The 19,542-nt window shown below is 38.0% G+C and overlaps 1 protein-coding gene across 3 annotated transcripts; it reads left to right on the top strand.

The window, feature by feature from the left end:
* The first annotated feature begins 11,911 nt into the window (after positions 1-11,911).
* Positions 11,912-19,319, top strand: LOC131248168 (uric acid degradation bifunctional protein TTL). 3 transcript variants are annotated; one of them, XM_058248264.1, is made up of 6 exons: positions 11,912-12,247; positions 12,340-12,431; positions 13,807-13,864; positions 14,451-14,552; positions 15,103-15,262; positions 18,562-19,319. In XM_058248264.1, the coding sequence occupies exons 1-6, from the start codon at positions 11,927-11,929 to the stop codon at positions 18,978-18,980; spliced, it is 1,152 nt and encodes a 383-aa protein (XP_058104247.1). In that variant the 5' UTR covers positions 11,912-11,926; the 3' UTR covers positions 18,981-19,319. The 3 variants fall into 3 exon arrangements, with proteins under 3 accessions (XP_058104247.1, XP_058104246.1, XP_058104245.1); XM_058248263.1 differs by having other exon boundaries at positions 18,526-19,319; XM_058248262.1 differs by having other exon boundaries at positions 18,523-19,319.
* The last annotated feature ends 223 nt before the right edge of the window (positions 19,320-19,542 follow it).

Below are 19,542 nucleotides of genomic sequence, written 5' to 3'. Positions count from 1 at the left end.
CCTCTTTGGTACAGAGAATTTACTTAGTATGGCACTGGATTTCCGGCGGATTTTGAAAGCGACTATATTTGTGGGTCTTGTGTTGGTATATGTATTTTTTATCCATGCCATCCATCTATATGCACACTTTATATGTGACACTCGACTTGCATATGAATATAGGTGGCCAACATCAGTTATGAAATTTAGTTCGTTGATTACAATTCCTGTGCCTACCAAACATTGATTGGTTTCATGTAAAACAATATAATTTGATACCAAACGTGTAATTAGATGTCAAGATATCATGGAATTTCCAATCATATAACCATTGTGTAATAATAGTGTTAATTCCATCTAATCCAATGCAATGCATCTTTCCTAGCCGGCCCTAACTTTTATTACTTTTTTAGGGCTTGTTTGGATACCACCAAATAAATTACTTTTTCTACTTAACGACAGTAGATAAGTAACCTATTTGAGATAAGTAAGTTTGGTTTAAGATCAATTATAAGTGACTTTTTTACTTACTGGTATTTAATCACCTTAGCTTAATAAAAAGAAATTGAGATGACCTACTTGAGGCATAAGTAACTTAAGTAACTTATGATCCAAATGCCCCGCTAGTGTTTATAGGTGAGTCACTTATGCATTTCACTGCATCTGGAATCCTAAGAAAAAATAATTTCACTTGTAAGCAATTTAAAACCTGAAAATTGACTCTCAAATATAACTTCTTTACAACTTTAAGAGGGTACAAGCATCCAAACTCTATAATTTATTCGTTTTTAAATGTTGTGTGAGATTTAGAACAGGAGATGAGAGAGGAGAGAAGGGTTATGCTGCTGGGGATGTTTTGGTCACTTTCACTGAGGGCATTTTCGTCATGTCATGTTAAAAAAAAAAACAAACAAACAAAATCAATAGAACGGCTATTACCTTTAAGGGTTTGATTGGGAGCTTGTAAATGAAGGAAAATGAAAAATGAACTAGGAGTAAATGGCTCACACAATTGTGTTTGGATGGGAGTAACTGAAATATATTTGGAATCCAAATATTTTATTTGAATGAGAGTAAATGAGAGAAGTTTAAATGCATTGGAATTTTTTAATATATTCACAGGAACATATATGATATCCATAACTAGCTTTAATATCTCAAATCAATGTATGCATATGATGTTTAATAGAAAAGTTACAATAAGCCCATTGAAATATATACTTTAGCCAAAAAAACAGGAAATTTTGAGCCTTAGGTGGGCCACAACCGTAAGGATCACAAGCAAGCAACTTGCTGACATTTTTTAACTGTCCATTTAGATAGTTAACCTTTGAACAATTTGGATCATTTTATTGGTGTGATTTTATTGATGTAGATGATAATTAGATTATTCTGGAGTATCATTAACATACCACATGTATGACAGACATGTACATAGCGGCACTTTTGTGTACTCTTGCAACACTAAAGGAGCTAAAAAAGGCATTTCACCCCCATTTACTTCCAAATCCCCTATGGCAAAGTGAATTTATTTTGCAAGCCCATTTACTCCAATTTCATTTCATTTCTATGCATTTACTCCTATCCAAACATGCTTCAAATGCCATTTACCTATATTTACTCCAAATTCCCCTCATTTACCTCCATTTACTCCCATCCAAACGGCTCAAGCTTGTTTGATTTCATTTACACAATAAATACAGTATAAATTATCACACCTCGAAAATTGGAGACAGAGTATGCACCCCATACCTGAGTTACGGTCCATGACTCATACATCGAGTGTACATAATTTCACTCAACACACGTGTTTGAAGGTGTAATTTAATATATTATAAGTTCACATCGAATTAGTATCCATACATTCACACAATCACACACTTTGTCATTATTAGGCCCATCACATTCACAACTTCATAATACAAGTCTAAAACTAAACCACGCCCCTTCAGTTGGGACTTCATTTAACTATAATATCAAATGTCATTCAACAAATTCATAGCTATAAACAATTTCAAATTTAATCTAAACATTAATAACTGAAATGAATAAAAACTAAATCTCTTATTGATCAACTATATAAACAACTCATCCATCCAATGTGGCAGGCTTGTCTTCTGCCAGATACAGCCATTGGTCCTGTGTTTAATCCACCAACCCGACCTCATTCTTCGGCACTTGATTTTGGTTTCTTATTTCGTTCACCTCTATATAGTTGTCGATTCACAACATTAGTTGGCCGGGCTAGTGGGTAAACTGATTATAGTTCATACACGGCACAATATAAGATAGTACAAGCAACAACCAATAATATGTATGTAAGCATGAGTATGTATGCAAAGATCTCATGGAATGCATGTCAAGTAAGATAATCGTTCACTTGCTTGGGTTGAATATTTGTCAACCCGCGTATGCACCTAACGGGCTTCTACCAAAGGTAGGCATAGGCGAGGCCCGCATCTACTTTGTGAGTAGGCTTCAACTATCGTGAGCATCTAGCAGCGAATCTACTAGGAGAACCATTTAGGGAGATTCCCCATAAACCCAGGCACGAGGTGTGCATGTAATCATCTAAAAAGTGCCTTTAAGAATTAGCACAAGAACGCTATAGATGCATGTAATGCATGCTCAATGTCTATGTATCAACATACTCCGTTAGTATATACATCTTTCAGTACGAGAGGAAACAATAGATTTATAATTGCACGTTCATGTATTCAATTCACATTAATAATCATCAGAGCATGGATCAATACAACAAGGATCTCTTAGCATGTTATCACAATACACAATAGGTAAATCAATCATCCCAATTATAACAACTATAACAACTATATTATCTATTTTAATTGTACAAGTATGAGACACGTTGGGATTCACTCACCTATTCTTGGTAGGATCGAATCCGTTGAATGGTCGTACCTTGGGCATATAGACTCTAAATCCATTTTAATATGATTTAACACATCGCAAGTTTAATTAAGCTATTCCATCACATAGGGTCCACCTTTGATCATACCAAGATGACCAACTATTAATCTATTATGAACTTACTACTTCATTAAATTAGTTTTGAAAATTAAATAGGGGACTGTCAATCAATATAGTCAGTTGATCGAGCCACATCTATGGCTGTTGATCGATCCTCTGATCAATCAACCAATGATTGGAAATTTTTGAATTTTTAAGATTAAGTTTTTGGACACTTTTGATCTCCTTCGATCGATTAAACCCTTTGATCAATTGATCAAGAAAGGTTGAAAATAAAATAATTTGGTCGTTGGACATATTTCACCATGCTCGATCAGTACTTTCGATCGATCAAGATCGCTTGTGGAACCTCGATCGGTCAAACCTGGACTTTGATCAATCAAACCATTAAGAAGAATTTTTAACTCAGGTCTCTAGACAAGAATCGACCTATTCGATTGATCGATTGAAGTTCGGTTCTATTATACAATCCGATTTTCAAAATTTTTAGAATTTCTTCTTCATCTCTTAGGGCGTGTTTGGATTCGCGTATAGTATTGTTTTGCACTGTAATTTAACATAGAGCCAGTATTCCAAAAACTGTAGCACAGTGTATGTCCTGAAGGTGGTAAACTACCACACTGTTTGTTTTTGACCAGAATTCGTATATGTATTTATTGCGGAATTCACACACAACGTTTGGGAAGAGACTCTGCGCATGGCCCAAAATATTATATATATATATATATATATATATATATATATATATATATATATATATATATATATATATATATATATATATATATATATATATATATATCGCGGCGTCTTTCCTTAGAAAAAGTAGGGCAACGGATTGGCTACTCCCCTGCCACCCGCCAATGGCTGATGCTCGGTTCACCGGCGATTTCTAACCCTTTCAGAAGTAACATACGGTGGATATCCAACCACCGTCACTTTTGTGGTGTGGTCCACCCCTGATTTATAACCCTCTCAGGGGGTTTTCAACGGTGGATATCGAATCACCGTTGAACACATGAACGTGGTCAATATGTGAAACATAGCCCTATCCGAGGGCTTTCAACGGTGGATATCCAACCTTCCTTATTCAAGTCCATGACCGTGGTCCAGCTGTGATTTATGGCCCTCTCAATATCGCAGCACTGTGCATATAATGATTTGGACCAAGACCCGCAGTCATTGTACATTTTAAATAGGAAAGTGTGTGGTGGGGTCCACACACTGGAGGGTTCATTTCTTTTACGAAATGAAAACAAAACGAAATTAAAAATGTGGAAGTGAATATAGAACTACATAAAAAAATGTAAAAACTGTTCACAGGCAACTCAGTTTTACATCATAAACAGAATTTAAAACAAAGTAGCAGTATTAAAGACTGAAGCAGGGACAAACATCTCCTTCATTCAGTTAAAATACTTCCTTCAGCAGGCCTATTACGCTGCAAACCTCCCCTATGAGATGAATTTTGAAATAATCCATCCGAGTACCACATATATTACCAACCCTCCTATCAGAACTTTCAATATTAGGGAATCATCAGCCAAAGACTCGTCATCTCCTTTCACATCCGGAACGGTAGCAACGAAGAAATGCGACCCATCAATCTGATCTTCATCTAAAGATGGATAATGAGTACGTGAAGATTTAGTCTCCCGTCTCTTGGAAGGTCCCTCACTACGACAATTATGCCTTATGGCCTACAATGAATTTTAAAATAAAATTATCGGGCTTCAAATTTAAAAAAAAAGTAATCTCAGACCTTAATGATGAGTGATTTCATTAACAAAAAGTCAGGACAAAGAAACCACCGATGGTTCGTCTATCCAGAATTATCAAGCATATAACGTACCAGAAAGTTGAGCCAAGCTGTTGCAGCCTCCATGAACGATTTGTATGACTGATGTCTATATCTTGAATATCGATCTACTTGCGCCTTTGCATCCTCCCAATTATCATAAAGGCTTGTAACTCTTCCCTCAAATACCACATAATATTTCTTCATGATTTCCTGTATAAAATAGGGGTTATTAAAATCGTCAAACATTCATGTTGTAAGCTGACTGTTGCTTATATAAATAGATCAATATCCAAAAAAATGATTGAAAAAATTACTATCTGAGTGATATTTCCTATAAGCAGTCATGAAAATTTTTCCAATAGTTATACATTCGTAGTCTCAACTCAACATTTCACAATCATACAATAACTCGACATTCGAATTCCATGTCAATGTGGAATCTGAATTTTTGCGGCTATAGTTGATTTATACGTACCCTGCTTGCTGATATAAAATGTGTACAAGTTCAATAATCAAGAGAGAGCATTGTTATCATTTAGATATCATAAAGAGACAAACAACCATTAACATTAGAAACTTGGACTTTTAAACAAATGTAGCACCCTGGATTGAAACCAACTGAACATCTCAGGGCAATCAAATAACCACAATAATGTAAACATTACAAATTGAAACAAACTGAACACTCAAAGCAATCAAAGAACAGTAACAGTGTAGATATCACAAATGCAGTTTATGCATTGATTCAGAAGCAAATTCCCCTGTTGTACGTACACTAATGAGCAAAATACTAATCCTGTTTGAAGTTAGATAATAGAATAAACTGATTATCCACATAGGTATATCAATGATGGTCCAACCATCATTAAGAACAGTTTGCAATAAGTCCAACCAGCAGCGTGTTGGATGCTCATCTAACACCCAAATATCCATGCACAATCCACTTGAAAATATAAAATAAAAATAATTTTTTTTAAAAAAAAGAGTTTAGTTGTTAAAGTTTTCAATTCCAGTCAAGCAGAACAGTTTCAGATAGGCGGATTATGGTCCAGGAGCTTTTGGACCCACTCCTTACGCCTCTCATGCCCTATTTTGATGAAAAAACTTGCGCTGACAATATCTTCTTGCATCAACCTAGCTGCGCAACCTGATCTTCGTGGCTCAAACCATCTACCTCCTCTAGTATGTCCAACAACTTTTGTAGTCGGGTCATAGTTTTGCCCTATGCCATTGTTATGGTAAGGGTCTTGACGGCCTCTGCCATTTCCTCCATTCTATCACCTATGTGATCACTTGGCTTTCCCTTTCTTCATCGGGATATGTCAGTAGCGGTGCTTTGGCTATTTCTAGACCCATATGAGGTCTCCATAGACCCTTTGTGGATCCTCTTTGACCGTTGTTGTAATCCTTCATTAGGATGAAATGACGCACCACTTACAGGGTCATCATCCTCATCCGAAGATAGGCGAACAGGTCTAACTCCATTGTCATCAGACATGTCATCAGGATCAAGTTCATCTCTACCGCGGCGTTTGCCAAAAAGAGGAGATGAGTACGTTATGCTAGCAAATGTACCATGTGCACAATCATTACCAAATAAATATGTCAAATCATTGTAGCGCTCGATGTGTTTGCCACGCACTCTCTCGGTGTATGGATGAGACTGCAAAACAATCATATATGTATATAAGCAACTCTGAAGATTATTCATCAGCTATAGATAGTAACAACTGCACAATAAAGGTGTATGATAAGGACAAACATTGGGGTGATTGAAATGCTAATCTCACTTACCAAAATATAGCCATCCTAAATATCATCTGTTGCCACCACCATACTGAGGTTTGCATCCCACCCGAAACCATTGGCATTTAGCATATCCTGAACTACCCAATAAATTTTTTTTAACGTTCGGAGATGATTGAAAATATGCTTATTCTCTAACTCCACCCCACATCTGTTGAAAATTTCAGTAATGGTTGCCTTATAGGCTTCGGGCTTAAAACTAATATCACTTTTACGACCCAGATTGACTTACTTAACTAATGCATCAACCAATGCATTATCCATTGGATCACTCCACTGAATGCGCGCTATTTTCTTAGATTCTCTGGTTCTTCGAGTGCGGGAACTCGGAGACATGGAGGGTGGAGCTTTCTAAAGTATCGTCGAGCTTGTCTTTGTCGGGGTACCGAATATAGTGCTCGTTGATGCGACAATCTTCTTGGGTGAAGCTGTACTTTTGGAGCGAGAGACAGTCTCATTCTTATCTTTCCTTACCTTGTACGAGCTTCGAAGGAAATTCATCTTACCTACGTTGTAGTAATAGTTAATGGAAATACAAGCTCATGATCCAAATACAAAGACGTAAATTACAGGTTTAGACAGATCCAAGCAGATTATAATATCGCATACTGTAATAACATTTAAACTAAGTGCTCACATATTTTATAATCTATATAAAGAGTCAGAAAATGTAATGAAACAAACACCCTAACATCACACATCAAAGATAAAATTATCCAAATATACAGTACTGCTATTATGTTATAGCATAAAACAGTGACTTAAAAAAGGAAATTAATGTCGTTGTCGCGTTCGAGGAAGGCTTTCATTCCACATCCTTTCCGCAATCTCATCCCTCTTTTTTGTCCATTTCTCTCTCGCACGGTCTGTCACAGTAGACATTGCGTGCTCCTCCTCTGCAATAAATACATTTATAGGAGACGGCAAAATTTTCTCAATACTATCTTCAGTATCCTCTATTGTTTCTAGAAATCCATCTTCACCACTAACATGGATGAAGTTGTGCATAACACAGCAAGCTATAACAATTTTTACTTGCGTTTTAAATTTGGATTGTGGTTCTATGCGCAGTATAGGAAATCGTCCTTTTAAAAGTCCGAAACAATGTTCAATTACATTCCGTAATTGAGCATGACGATAATTGAAGAATTCTTTCTTATTAGCAGACTTCCTTCAAGTATGAAATTCATTTAAATGATATCGTACACCTCGATAAGTTGCCATAAATCCTGGAGAATGGACATATCCCGCATCAACAACATAGTATTTTCCTACAAAAGCAATATATAAATATTAAGCACTAGCCACATTCCATACAACATATTTATATCAAACTTGCAACAAGTATTTCTTACCATGAGGCACAAGGAAACAATCAGGGCGACGAGTTAATGCATTTTGTAAAACACGAGCATTGGAGGCACAACCATCCCAACTCGCTACCACATACACGAATTTCATATCGAAAGTACAGGTTGCCATTATATTCTGGGGCAAGAAACCTTTTCTATTTTGAAAGGTTCTTGATGTTTCTTTCAACAAATAGGCCGGTATATGGGTGCCATCAAGTGCCCCAATGTAGTCCTATGAGAAACATTAAGCTGACTTTTAGGTTTATATTACATAAACAACAATTTAAATGTATTATAAATGCATATTCTATTCATTGTATTACCTGAAAATAAGGGCTTCACATTGGTTTATCAGATATCTTTTTTTGGTGTATATAATCTTGGAAACTTTATGTATTCCGGATAAAGGCCTATTACAACATCAAAAACTCTATTGAAATGTCGACTCACAGTTTCATCAGACCGTGCGAACCGATTACCAATGACACGGTTACGCACATTGTGGCCAATAGTCTGAAGGAACATGACGACTTGTTCCTCTAAACTGCATCTCTTTGTATCGGACAACAAATTCCACAACAAATTCCTATCTCTTAACAAAGAACATAGCTTAAAGAACTTATCACGACCTATTCTTAGCTGTGTAAGACATTCTATGTCGCTATTCTTTATGATTCCATTAATAAATCTATTTATACTTTTATGACAATTTCGAGGCAAAGACTTCATATAATATCAACGATGATATTCAGTAGTTCCCATAACACATGCAGAAGCTGCAATTGCGGTTAATGCTGCTATAATTTTTGTTTCATTTTAATCACTATCGGAGGAGTCCTCCCTGCTAGAGTCATCACTGTGAGACCCCATGAGTGATATGTATTCTGATCTGTTACTTTTTCAAGTTACCCTGCTTGTAATATTTTCGATAATAGAAAAATCCCAAATGTACAACAATACCAAAACACTGTTTATAATAATACTCGTAACAAAATTCTACAAAAAATGTATCTGTTACACGATATACCTTTCCTTGAAGATAATAATAATCCTTCATGGATCAAACGTAACAGAAGTTAATTTGTATGCTAGTTTATTCAAAATATGAAATAGTAATCGGGCAACACACAGAAAGAATGCAATAATTATAGAAGAAAATCAATATTCTCATAGCTACATCAAGTTTAACATAAACTGACCAGTATACCACGCACCTGTTAACAATTTCAAATGATAAGTACTGGTAACTTTAAGGGTAAAATCTCTTGCAAGGCTGGACTGCATGATAGGGTTACAGTTAGTCCCGACAACAATGTATATTTCACGATGCTATATGGAAATACACGCAGTATTCCTAAAGTAACTATCACGCATGATGTAGATATTCATTTCAAAATAAACGAAAATATTAAAAAGTTCATCTTCATAGGCATAATTTCTTAGCATTAATCTTAAAGAATGTCTTCTTATATGCTGCGTACGAAACGTAAAAAATGAAGAACAATGATGATCATTTACAAATCTCATTGACGTTGAGATTGAAATCTTACCTCCTTTGTCCTTCAACACCTGCGATTTAGAGGAAACCCCAAAAGTATTTCAGAAGGAATGGGAGGTGGTTCTTCCTTCGCTCAAAGAAAATTTTCTTATATAGCTATTCCTGATATAGTTCTTACTGCGGAAGAAGATTATTACTCCTAGTCATTGACATGCACAAGTCATGTCACAAGTATCTGGAGGTGAATCCATCAACGAGATTTTCTCCAGATTCGCAGAAATGTTACGGTGGTACAACAGACTGTAAAACACTATTTCGGATGTACTGCATGGGTTGCCCGCATAGTAGAGGGAGAGGAAATCTTTGTCCAACACCCATAGAGATGCGACTACAACTCATAGGGTGTATCGTGGTATACACTGAGATAAGGAAGACTAACATGCAAGGGATAAGATCGATCACACGGCGTTTTTAGATCCTCTCTTCCCTAATAATGCAATGACATTCCAGTACATGCATCACCACTAAAAATACCTATCTGCAATACCTGGATACTACTGAATGTGTGAGAAGATTGCTGTAGTAGTTTCACGGTGATGGAATTAAGGCAGCAACGTGGCAACGTGCCGATCTACCGATCCTTAAACGACCAAATAACGTTCGCAGAGAACAAAGAGGACCACACGAAAGCTTCCCATGTCTTGGATCTTCTGGATTTGAAATGATATTCTCAAGCAGGATGGGCAGTGAGGAAGAAGGGAATGGATGAGGGAGGGAGTATCTGCGCAAAAGATGGAGTATGTGCTTTGATGGTCCGCATGATTGAAAGCTTCCGTCTTTAGTTTTCCGCCGCAGGGCGGTGCAGTGCAATGACTACAATGCACTGCACGATGCGTTGCTTACTGACACGAGATAACGCGTGGTTATTGAAATGCGATTCGACGACGTACTCGGGTCTGTCGTCAACAACCGCTTTTAATTCCTATTCAAACATTGGATAACGTACGACCCAACTCATAACACAGTGCAACACCACCTAGGCCATGAATCCAAACACGCCCTTATCATTTTATGACTCAATCAATTCAAGGGTTTGAAGTCCAAAACCATCCATTGATTTTTCAATCAACGATTGGAAAAACAATGGATCGCTCAAATCCGAATTATCCTGGATCTAAATCGTTGGTTGAAACCGTTTTATAGTATAGCTTATCATCATCCCAACCATCCATTAATCGTTGTGGGAAATCCAACAGTCAGATCACTCCATGATTTAAGGCCCTAACATGATTCGAACTTAAAATCCTTCGGTTTGAATTGTCTTGAGCTGATACGGCTGGATTTCTCAAAATTGATATCCTACAATATGAGATCTCGTGCAAAATTGTTTTCTTATCTTCAAAACCTCTCCATTTAGTCAAAATAATGGATGAAAGGTTGATCCACCTCGTTTATTGTTTAGATTTAGAGTTTTAAATGAAAATACAAAAAAATTTAAAAAAAGAAAACGATGAAAAACTTACGGGTGGGATTTCTCCTTTACTGTCCCTCTCTCTTTGCTGCTCTTAAGTTTTAAGCTTTTCTATAAGAATTTCATGCTGTACCCTCTTTAAACATAAAAAGAGCTATGGGTCTAACAGATTTCATCATAGCTTTATAAAATTTAGCAAAAAGTTAAATATCAAGACATCAGGAGTCAATTTTTTGACTTATCTTCCTCTGAAAGTGCTTTTACCAACATGCTAAATATTCAATTATTATTATTAATTATAAATTTTAAATTTAATTTTACTTAATTTGGAATTTTACATGGCTAAAAAATCACGGACCTTACATTAGTGAATATTTATTACTCACCATTGTAGTTCACTTTAGCTGCTTCTTTCATTTGATGTTGACAACATACTCTTATTTGAAATGCTATGATGCTAAAATTGAGAAAAAGATAGAATGAGTCCACTATAATTTGTGGGGCCCACTGTTATGTACGTGTGTATGTGTCTATCCATACCATTTATCGGTTTTATCTATTCATTTTAGTATAAAATTTACAAATGAGGCAAATCTGAAGCTCAAGTGGACCACACTAAAGGAAAATGGAGGGAATTGAACATCTACCGTTGAAAACTTCATGGGGCAAAAAAAGTTTTAGATCAAGCTTATATTTTTGTTTACCTGCCATCCATGTCTGTGTGACCTTATAAACAAATTGGATAACAGGACCATAGGGAGGTTTTAGTTTTGAACAGTGGAGATCATTATTCCCCCTTTTCCGGTGGCGGGGTTCACGTGAGCATGAGATCATACTCATTTTATGCATTCATGCTCTAAAATGAGATGGTAAACGGATGAATGGTGTGGATTAGATACATACGTTATAGTGGTATCTGTATATTTTACAGGTATGCAATTTCTGTCAAATTTAATACATGTAAGTATGGTTTTGGAGGTATAATTAAGAGGGTATTTACTATTTGGTACTCGTTTGCACTTGTATAGATGAGAAAGAATAGGGAGGTATCTGCAAATTTAAGGAATCATAGGGGCCTCATCTGCAAAAAAAACCTCACTGTGGAGAGATGGCCCTACCTTCGATTCCTGACGGCTCACATTAGCAGAAGCCCCGCACCAGAACACAGAGACGCAATTCACCGACTGCGAGACCACCGAAGAGCCGAACCCATGGATTCAGCTATCAACGAGACGGACTTCCTGTCCTGCTGCGGGAGCACCAAATTCGCCAAAGAGATGGCCCGCGCCGCGCCTTTCGCGAGCTGCGAACAGGCGGTGGAAGCTGCAAGAGAGATCTGGCGCAACAGAGTCAGTTCCCAATCTGCTCTCCTTTCTCTCCTCAAATTGCTCACCTGAATCCTGTCATTTCTGAGAAAAGATCCCTCATTTCTCTGTTGCAGGTCGATGTGAACGGATGGCTCGAAGCCTTCGCTGCTCATCCGCAGATCGGCGACTCATCTTCTTCGATCAAGAAGACCGAGACGAGCGCTGAGTTACGTTCCCCTCTCTATTTCTCTATCTGTTTTATTTTATTATTTTATTATTTTATTTTTTTAATTTTAACTTTTGAATCGTTGGATGCTCTGTATTTTTGAAATGAGGAGGAATTAGGGTTTGTTATTGGATCTCGTTTGAATTCTCTAATTTTGTACTACGTGTAGTGTGCCAAGCCTTCAAATTGTAATACAGCCACAAGTTAGTGGGCCCCCACCAGCACGTTGAAAACTTCTAAATCAACGGTCATCCGGATGTAGAAATACTTGTAGTCCATGTGGCCCATAAACAGATAAATGCTAACAGTATTCGCCTCTTTATTTCACTTAAAAAATGAAGAATTCTCAGTTTTTTCTAGGGGTGGTTTGGATGCCTGTAAAATCCTCAACTAGTAAAGGTTTTACAGGTAATTAGATTACAGGGGCAACGGGTCACACCTTTATTTGATCCGGACATTTCATCTAATGGGTCCCATCATGAATGGGTACTATCCAGAAAATCTCCCCCATCAGGAAATCTTACACATCACTTATGTATTTGCTTTCACTGTTGAATTTGGACTGTTGGCTAAGCCATCCAGTTGCATGCCGCCAGTTAGGTGGATGGAGAAAATCTTTGTGACATGCTATGATTGCTATCAGTAATGGGCCCATCAGATGAACGGTCTGCATTGCAGAAATGTTACCCTGCTGGGATGGTCTGGGCTGTAAAAAGAAGAATATCTTATTCCTCCAAGTATCCTATGATTCCTCCTTTCCTTGGATCCCATCTGTTGTCGACTGCTTCCTTGTGCATTACATAATATTTTTCATAAAAACTGGCTGTAGGTTAAGTTAACATACAACTGGTTATAGCTGATCAGTAGTACTCTTTATGGGTATGTATGGCTTGTTGCATTCTACCATTATTTCTTGACAACTGTAAAGATTTTAAAATCTTTTTATTTTCATATTTGTTATTTACACCAACTTGATAGACTATTAAATAGTACTTGATTGTAATCAACCTATGTAATAGTCTATTACATCATGCCTGTGGGAGTTTTGTGCTTTCGTTGCTGGTCCTAAGCCCAAATAAAGGACGAGCATTGCGTTAGGTTGGCAGCCAGTGTCAGACTTACGCCATAACTTCCATCATGAATCCAAATACAGTGGAATGACGGAACAAGATTCATGTAGCCGATGCTGGTTAATTGGGATAAGGCTTAGATGATGATGATGATGATGATGTTTTGGGATTTAAACCATTTTATCAAGTACTCTCGTGAACTGTGGACTTGCTATCCATCATCGTCATCTGTAATTGCCTCCCATTTTCTTTGTAACGCTGTAGAATTCTAGAAGTGCTGATGATCAAGTGTTGGTTATTTATAGGTGGAGCAAAGGAGAGCAATCAACTGCTCTGGCAACTGCTACCGATTCTACTTTGCAGGTGTGTGTGTGTGTGTGTGTGTGTGTGTGTGTGTGTGTGTGTGTGTGTATAGAAAATACTACTGAACATTACTTGAAATGGTTCAAACAGCAATTACATTCTATCATGCCCAAATGGTGTCTGTTTGAACTTTGAAAATGGTCTAACACCAATTTCATTTTCCTTAATTTCAAAATGGTAAATAAATATTGTCAGTTAGTTATTTGATAAAAATCAAATCTAGCTCAAAATGAATCATCACTAGGCAGACCATGTTTACAACATTGTTGGAGACCATTTTTAAAAATAAATTAAAAAAAATCAGCCTTGGTGCTAGTGGGCCCATGCCAAATTCACAGCCAACTATGTTTGCTCCTGGTTGATCGGGTCAAGGACAACTGTAGCTGTGTTGGGCGTGTTGGGTTTCGAGTCTTGGGCAAGTCTGAGCTTTTTTTTCTTCTTATTCTCTTGGTTCCTTGGGAACTGAGCCTTATAGTAAATGCTTTCTGGATTCTGGTTAAACAGTAAACAGATACCTTGCTGTGGATCTGTATGGTGAGAATGCAATTTGGTGGATGTAAATACTTATTTATCACCTGTTTTGCAGGAACTTTTTGAATGGAATGCTCTGTATAGACAGAAGTTTGGATTTGTTTTTCTTATATGTGCATCTGGGAGGAGCTCACCAGAAATACTTGCTGAATTGAAGGTCAGATAATGGTTCTTGCTTAAACTGTCTTCTCTTGTATTGCAATGTGTAGAATGGTTTATGCCAGAGAAAGATGTATATCCACAATTCATTTCATGAGCATTTTTAGAACAATTTGTGAAAGGTAGCATCTAATAAATTGCATCAGACAAATGCTGATGCTACCATGGTCCTGGAAAACTATGACATTCTCATTTGTAATATGTGAAAGCCTGAAAGGATGAACAATGGCATGGATTCCATCCTATGTTTGGGAGGTTCAGATACAGGGTTCGAACCATAATCTAGCTTGACTGTGAAGCTTAGTATATTATTTTATTGTAAAATATTCAATTGATCTTGCTGTCCTACTTCCGTGTCACTTTTTATCTTTTGATTTGTTGCCTGCACTTTTAGCCTGCTGGTTTGCTTGACTTTGTCACTTTGAAAACTGTGGAAAGATCTGTTCCCTTTAACATGAAGTATCTCATCCCTGTATGATTGTGAGTTTAAAGGATTATTGCATTTGTTACTAAGTTCTAGCTCTTGTAATCACACTGTCTTGTTATAGAAACGGTACCCCAACAGGCCGATAGTTGAACTTGAGATAGCGGGTGAGGAGCAGATGAAAGTAACTGAGTTGCGTCTTGCCAAGCTTTTCACAGCTAAAGCAAAAACAACTTCTCCAGTCACTACTCAGCATCCTGCTGTCCTTTCAGAGAAACCAAAAGGTGCTTCTTATCTGTTCTTTCTTTTACTTGGATTTGATGATTCAGAAACCACATGCTTGATGTCATCATGCTTTTGGCTTGTCAACTCAACTGATATTTCTTTGTGCATCTGCCTGTCCACATGGCAATCTTTTTTAGTGCAGAATGTCTACACTGGGATGTATGCTTTAGTGGATATCCTTTACCATGGCTTCTTCAGTCATGTTGACTCCATGTTTTTGCCTTTGTTTGTTCATGTTTTATGCAACACACACATGATGCTGATTTTATCCCATGTTTCGGTATTTCAGACTTGTATAATATTTAAGACATACTCTAAGTTTAGAGGACTACAGATTTGTTATGTTCTTTTCAGCTGCTTATAGTGGTTCTGATTCTGTGATATTTTTGATACTACACAAGGATTAAAGCATGGCCACATCTATTTTTGTTTGAAGGGAACCAGTTGGACCTGGGGACTTGGTGGTTGCATCAATTCCCGACAGACTCATTATGCCTGGCCTCAGTTCACTTGCAACTTGGATTTCATTAGAAGTCAAAACACATCCCTGCCTTTCTATATATACATTGTAAGAAGTCTGCCTTTCAAAAAAAAAAAGTTGTAGTAGTAGTAGTAGAAGAAGAAGAAGAAGAACAAGAAGAGAGGAGGCAGGAGGGAGGGAGGCCTTTCAAAACGCTTGTGCAATTTTGGATATTCTAGAGCCAAAGTGTCTATGGAAACACACCTCTTGGGGAAATTTCCTTACTTTCATTTACTTTTTTGAGTATTGTGCAAGTAATATGCTGTCAGTTGCTGGGCAAAGTGGAGAAGATGGATTCAGGTTTGCATAAGGTCCGCTCGATTTTTTATCCTAGTTAATGGCCACTGATTTTTATTTTATTTTTCAAATCCTCTAGAGTCTCAGATAAGGGGATTTGCTATTGCCTTTTCTATTTTTGATGGTGGTGGAGGCTCTTAGCAGAATGTTGGACAAGGGGGTTTCGCTGGGGGTTCACAAGTGGCTTTAAGGTGGATGATGGAGAACCTCAGGCATCCCATCTTAAATCCATGGATGACACCATCCTGTTTTGTAACGCAGAGGCATCTCAGGTGGACAGCTTGCAAAGGATCATTTGTTGCTTTGAAGTGGTCTCAAGTTTAAAGGTAAATATCCAGAAAAGCAAATGCTGGGAATAGGAATATCCAAGGAGGAAGTCAAGAATTTGGCCGAGGTTTTTGGATGTAAAGTTGGTTCATTCGGTACATGGGGTTACCAATTTGTATAGGGCAACCCGCTAAGCATCTTTGGGATCAGGTCATAGAGAAGTTTGAGGAGAAATTATCATCCTATAAGCATCAACATTTGTCCCTGGTCGGGAGGATCACTCTAATCAAGTCGGGAGGATCACTCTAATCAAAGTAGCTCTCTCAAATCTCCTGCTCCATTTCTTCTTGCTATTCAAATGCCCCTTAGGAGGGCTGAAGAAATTGGAGAAATTGAGGAGGGATTTCTTATGGCGTGGAGCAGAGGAGAAAGTAGATTTCACCTTATGAAGTGGGAGGATGTGTTCAAACTGATGGAGTAAGGGGGAGCGGGAATAAGGAAGCTAGGGACTACGAACAAGGCACTCTTGGGTAAATGGCATTGGCAGTTTGCTAAGGAGTAAAACTTGTGGAAATATGTTATGGTAAGGAAGTACGGTGTCGAGGTAAGTGGTTGGTGGATGAAGAAGTCATCTTTGTACAAGGTGAAAGGGGATTGCTAGTTGGTTTTTTTTTTTTTTTTTGTGGGGGGAGGGGGTTCTCTATGGGTGATGGGAGTGGTTAGATTCTGGAAGGATGTTCGATTGGGTGGGAGGAGACTATTACATTAGTTCAAAGGTTGGCTTTTGTGTCCACGTATGTGGAAATTTCTAGAGCTCATTGTTTCTTGTCTACTGGCTCAGGAGGGGGTGGGTGGGAAGGAAGGGATGGGGTTCTCTATGGGTGACGGGAGTGGTTAGATTCTGGAAGGATGTTCGATTGGGTGGGAGGAGACTATTACATTAGTTCAAAGGTTAGCTTTTGTGTCCATGTATATGGAAATTTCTATAGCTCATTGTTTCTTGTCTACTGGCTCAGGAGGGGTGTGGACTTTTCCATGTCGGATATGCTAGAGGAGGAGGAATTCATAAACTAATCAAAGTGCCTTAACTGTTTGATGCTTTCTTTGGAACTGGATTCATTGGTGTGGCTTGGGGATGGATCAGGGTGCTTTTTTCGTGAGGTCTTTTTACAAAATGCTTTGTGGATCTTTTTCAGAAGTGGCTAATATGCATACATTGTACTTGTGGTCCTACGGAACCCCCTCAAGGTAGTAGCTTTTGCATGGTTAGTGGGTGTGGAACAAGGTGCTCATGATCGTTAACTTGCAGAAGAGGGGGCTGATCATAACCAATGTTTGTACTCTATGTTGGTAGATCAAGGAATCGGTGGACCATCTTTTTGTCCACTGTTTGTTTGCGAGGGGGGTATGGGATGGCTTCTTTTGGCTATTCAGGATGGCTTGGGTGATGCCAAAGTCTACGCCGGACTTGTCCTGGGCGTGGTAGGCAAAAGAGGGAGGAGAATAAGGACGCCTTACTTGCTGGTATATGGGCACTGTGGGGGCAAAGGAACAATAGGTGTTTTCATAACCTAAGCTGGTATATGGAGGGGGTTTTCAACAGGGCAAAAATGGATGTAAGAGATTAGGCTTTGTTATCTCCTGCTTGTGGTTGTGATCTTTCTTGTAGCAATTGGGATGGTTTAGTTCTTTGGCCTTTTGGCCATTCATTCAATAAATTCATCATTACCTTTCAAATAAAATAAAATAAAATAAATAAAAAGTTGTCATTTACAATTGATTGGTAAGTTGAAACCTGCTTTGCAGCACTCTTAGTGATTTTAATGATTTTTTTTTTTTTTTGGTATTGTATTGTATTGTAATTGTCTCAACTCTCAAGTTCATTCTTCATTTTCCCGACTTCATGGAAAAAAAATAAATTTCATTCATTCTCTGCATTGTACCCTACATTGATGCCATCTGTATAGATGCTTGTATTTGTATGCATATGTTAAGGATGTAACAAAGGTTCAAGCCAAGCTACACATGTATCTATGTACATTTGCATGTATACAGATGCATTTCTCAATGGTCTTTTCTTGTACCTTTTAAAAAAGAGAGGGTATTTTCTTGTAAGCATTGTATTTCTGGGATCAATGTATAAAATGATTGATATTATTTATCCTTAAACTGTAGAAGATCGTTTGAGTGTAATCGGCGCACATTTGATTGCAGCCACTGACCCTTCTCCTACAAAAGCATCCCGTGTCTCTGGTCGGAGCCGTCCACCAATTACAACCCATGTCTTGGACGTATCCCGCGGGCGTCCAGCTGCTGGCATCGAGGTACAGTTGGAGATGTGGGCTGGTGCTCAACATCGCCCATCTTTTGGTAAGAAGGATTCTGGGGAGTGGGTGTTTCAAGGATCTTCGGTTACAGACACTGATGGCCGGAGCGGGGCTCTGATGGGCATCATTGACAATATTACCCCTGGGATTTACCGGATAAGTTTCAACACTGGCAAATACTCGCCATCCGGCTTCTTCCCTTATGTCTCTATTGTGTTTGAGATCAAGGAGTCGCAAACAGCAGAACATTTTCATGTACCCCTTCTGCTTTCACCATTCTCCTTTTCTACATACCGTGGGAGCTAGACCTCTGTTATTGGCATGTTTGAAAACCATCTGCTTGGTGGAGATCGGACATTATCTTCATCTGCCGAAGCCAATGCAACAAGGACACTCCGGTTTCTAGAAAAAACTGCTGTGTTGGATGCCGGGAAGCCAACACAACAATGATACTCTAGATTCTAGGAAAAACTGCTGCTTCAGATGCCTGTGTAAAATGCACTTGTGGTGCACATGCTGCATGACTGTAAGGAGAAAACCTCACTGTATCCTTTCTTTTCGCTCTTGGTGGCAGTATTTACCATCTGTTTATCTTTTGCAATTAAGAGCTGAACTTTTTATATAATAATACAATTTTCTTTCTTAGTTGCCGTCTGATGAAAATTACAAAACCTTACTACCATTTTGATAGATTTACTACCTGTAGCCATGAAGATGACTAACATGACACGCGAGTACGACATTGTAGCCATGCATGAGGTGGCCCTGTCCTGTAGATTATCTGACCCAAATATTAGGCCAGGCAACTGATCTCATGTGCAGTTGAGTGCGGACCATTGATCCTAATGTCCACTTTCTATTTACATTT

The sequence above is a fragment of the Magnolia sinica genome, chromosome 6 (genome assembly GCF_029962835.1).
Source record: "Magnolia sinica isolate HGM2019 chromosome 6, MsV1, whole genome shotgun sequence".
NCBI lineage: Eukaryota > Viridiplantae > Streptophyta > Magnoliopsida > Magnoliales > Magnoliaceae > Magnolia > Magnolia sinica.
Note: the sequence above shows the minus strand (reverse complement) of the source record. Positions and strands in the feature narration are given on the sequence as shown.

Excerpts from the sequence above, each read along its gene's own strand:
- LOC131248168 (XM_058248262.1), top strand. The coding sequence starts at position 11,927 with ATGAGAAAGAATAGGGAGGTATCTGCAAATTTAAGGAATCATAGGGGC. Across the intron at positions 12,248-12,339 it reads GAGAGATCTGGCGCAACAGA|GTCGATGTGAACGGATGGCT; the intron begins GTCAGTTCCCAA and ends TCTCTGTTGCAG. Across the intron at positions 12,432-13,806 it reads AAGACCGAGACGAGCGCTGA|GTGGAGCAAAGGAGAGCAAT; the intron begins GTTACGTTCCCC and ends GGTTATTTATAG.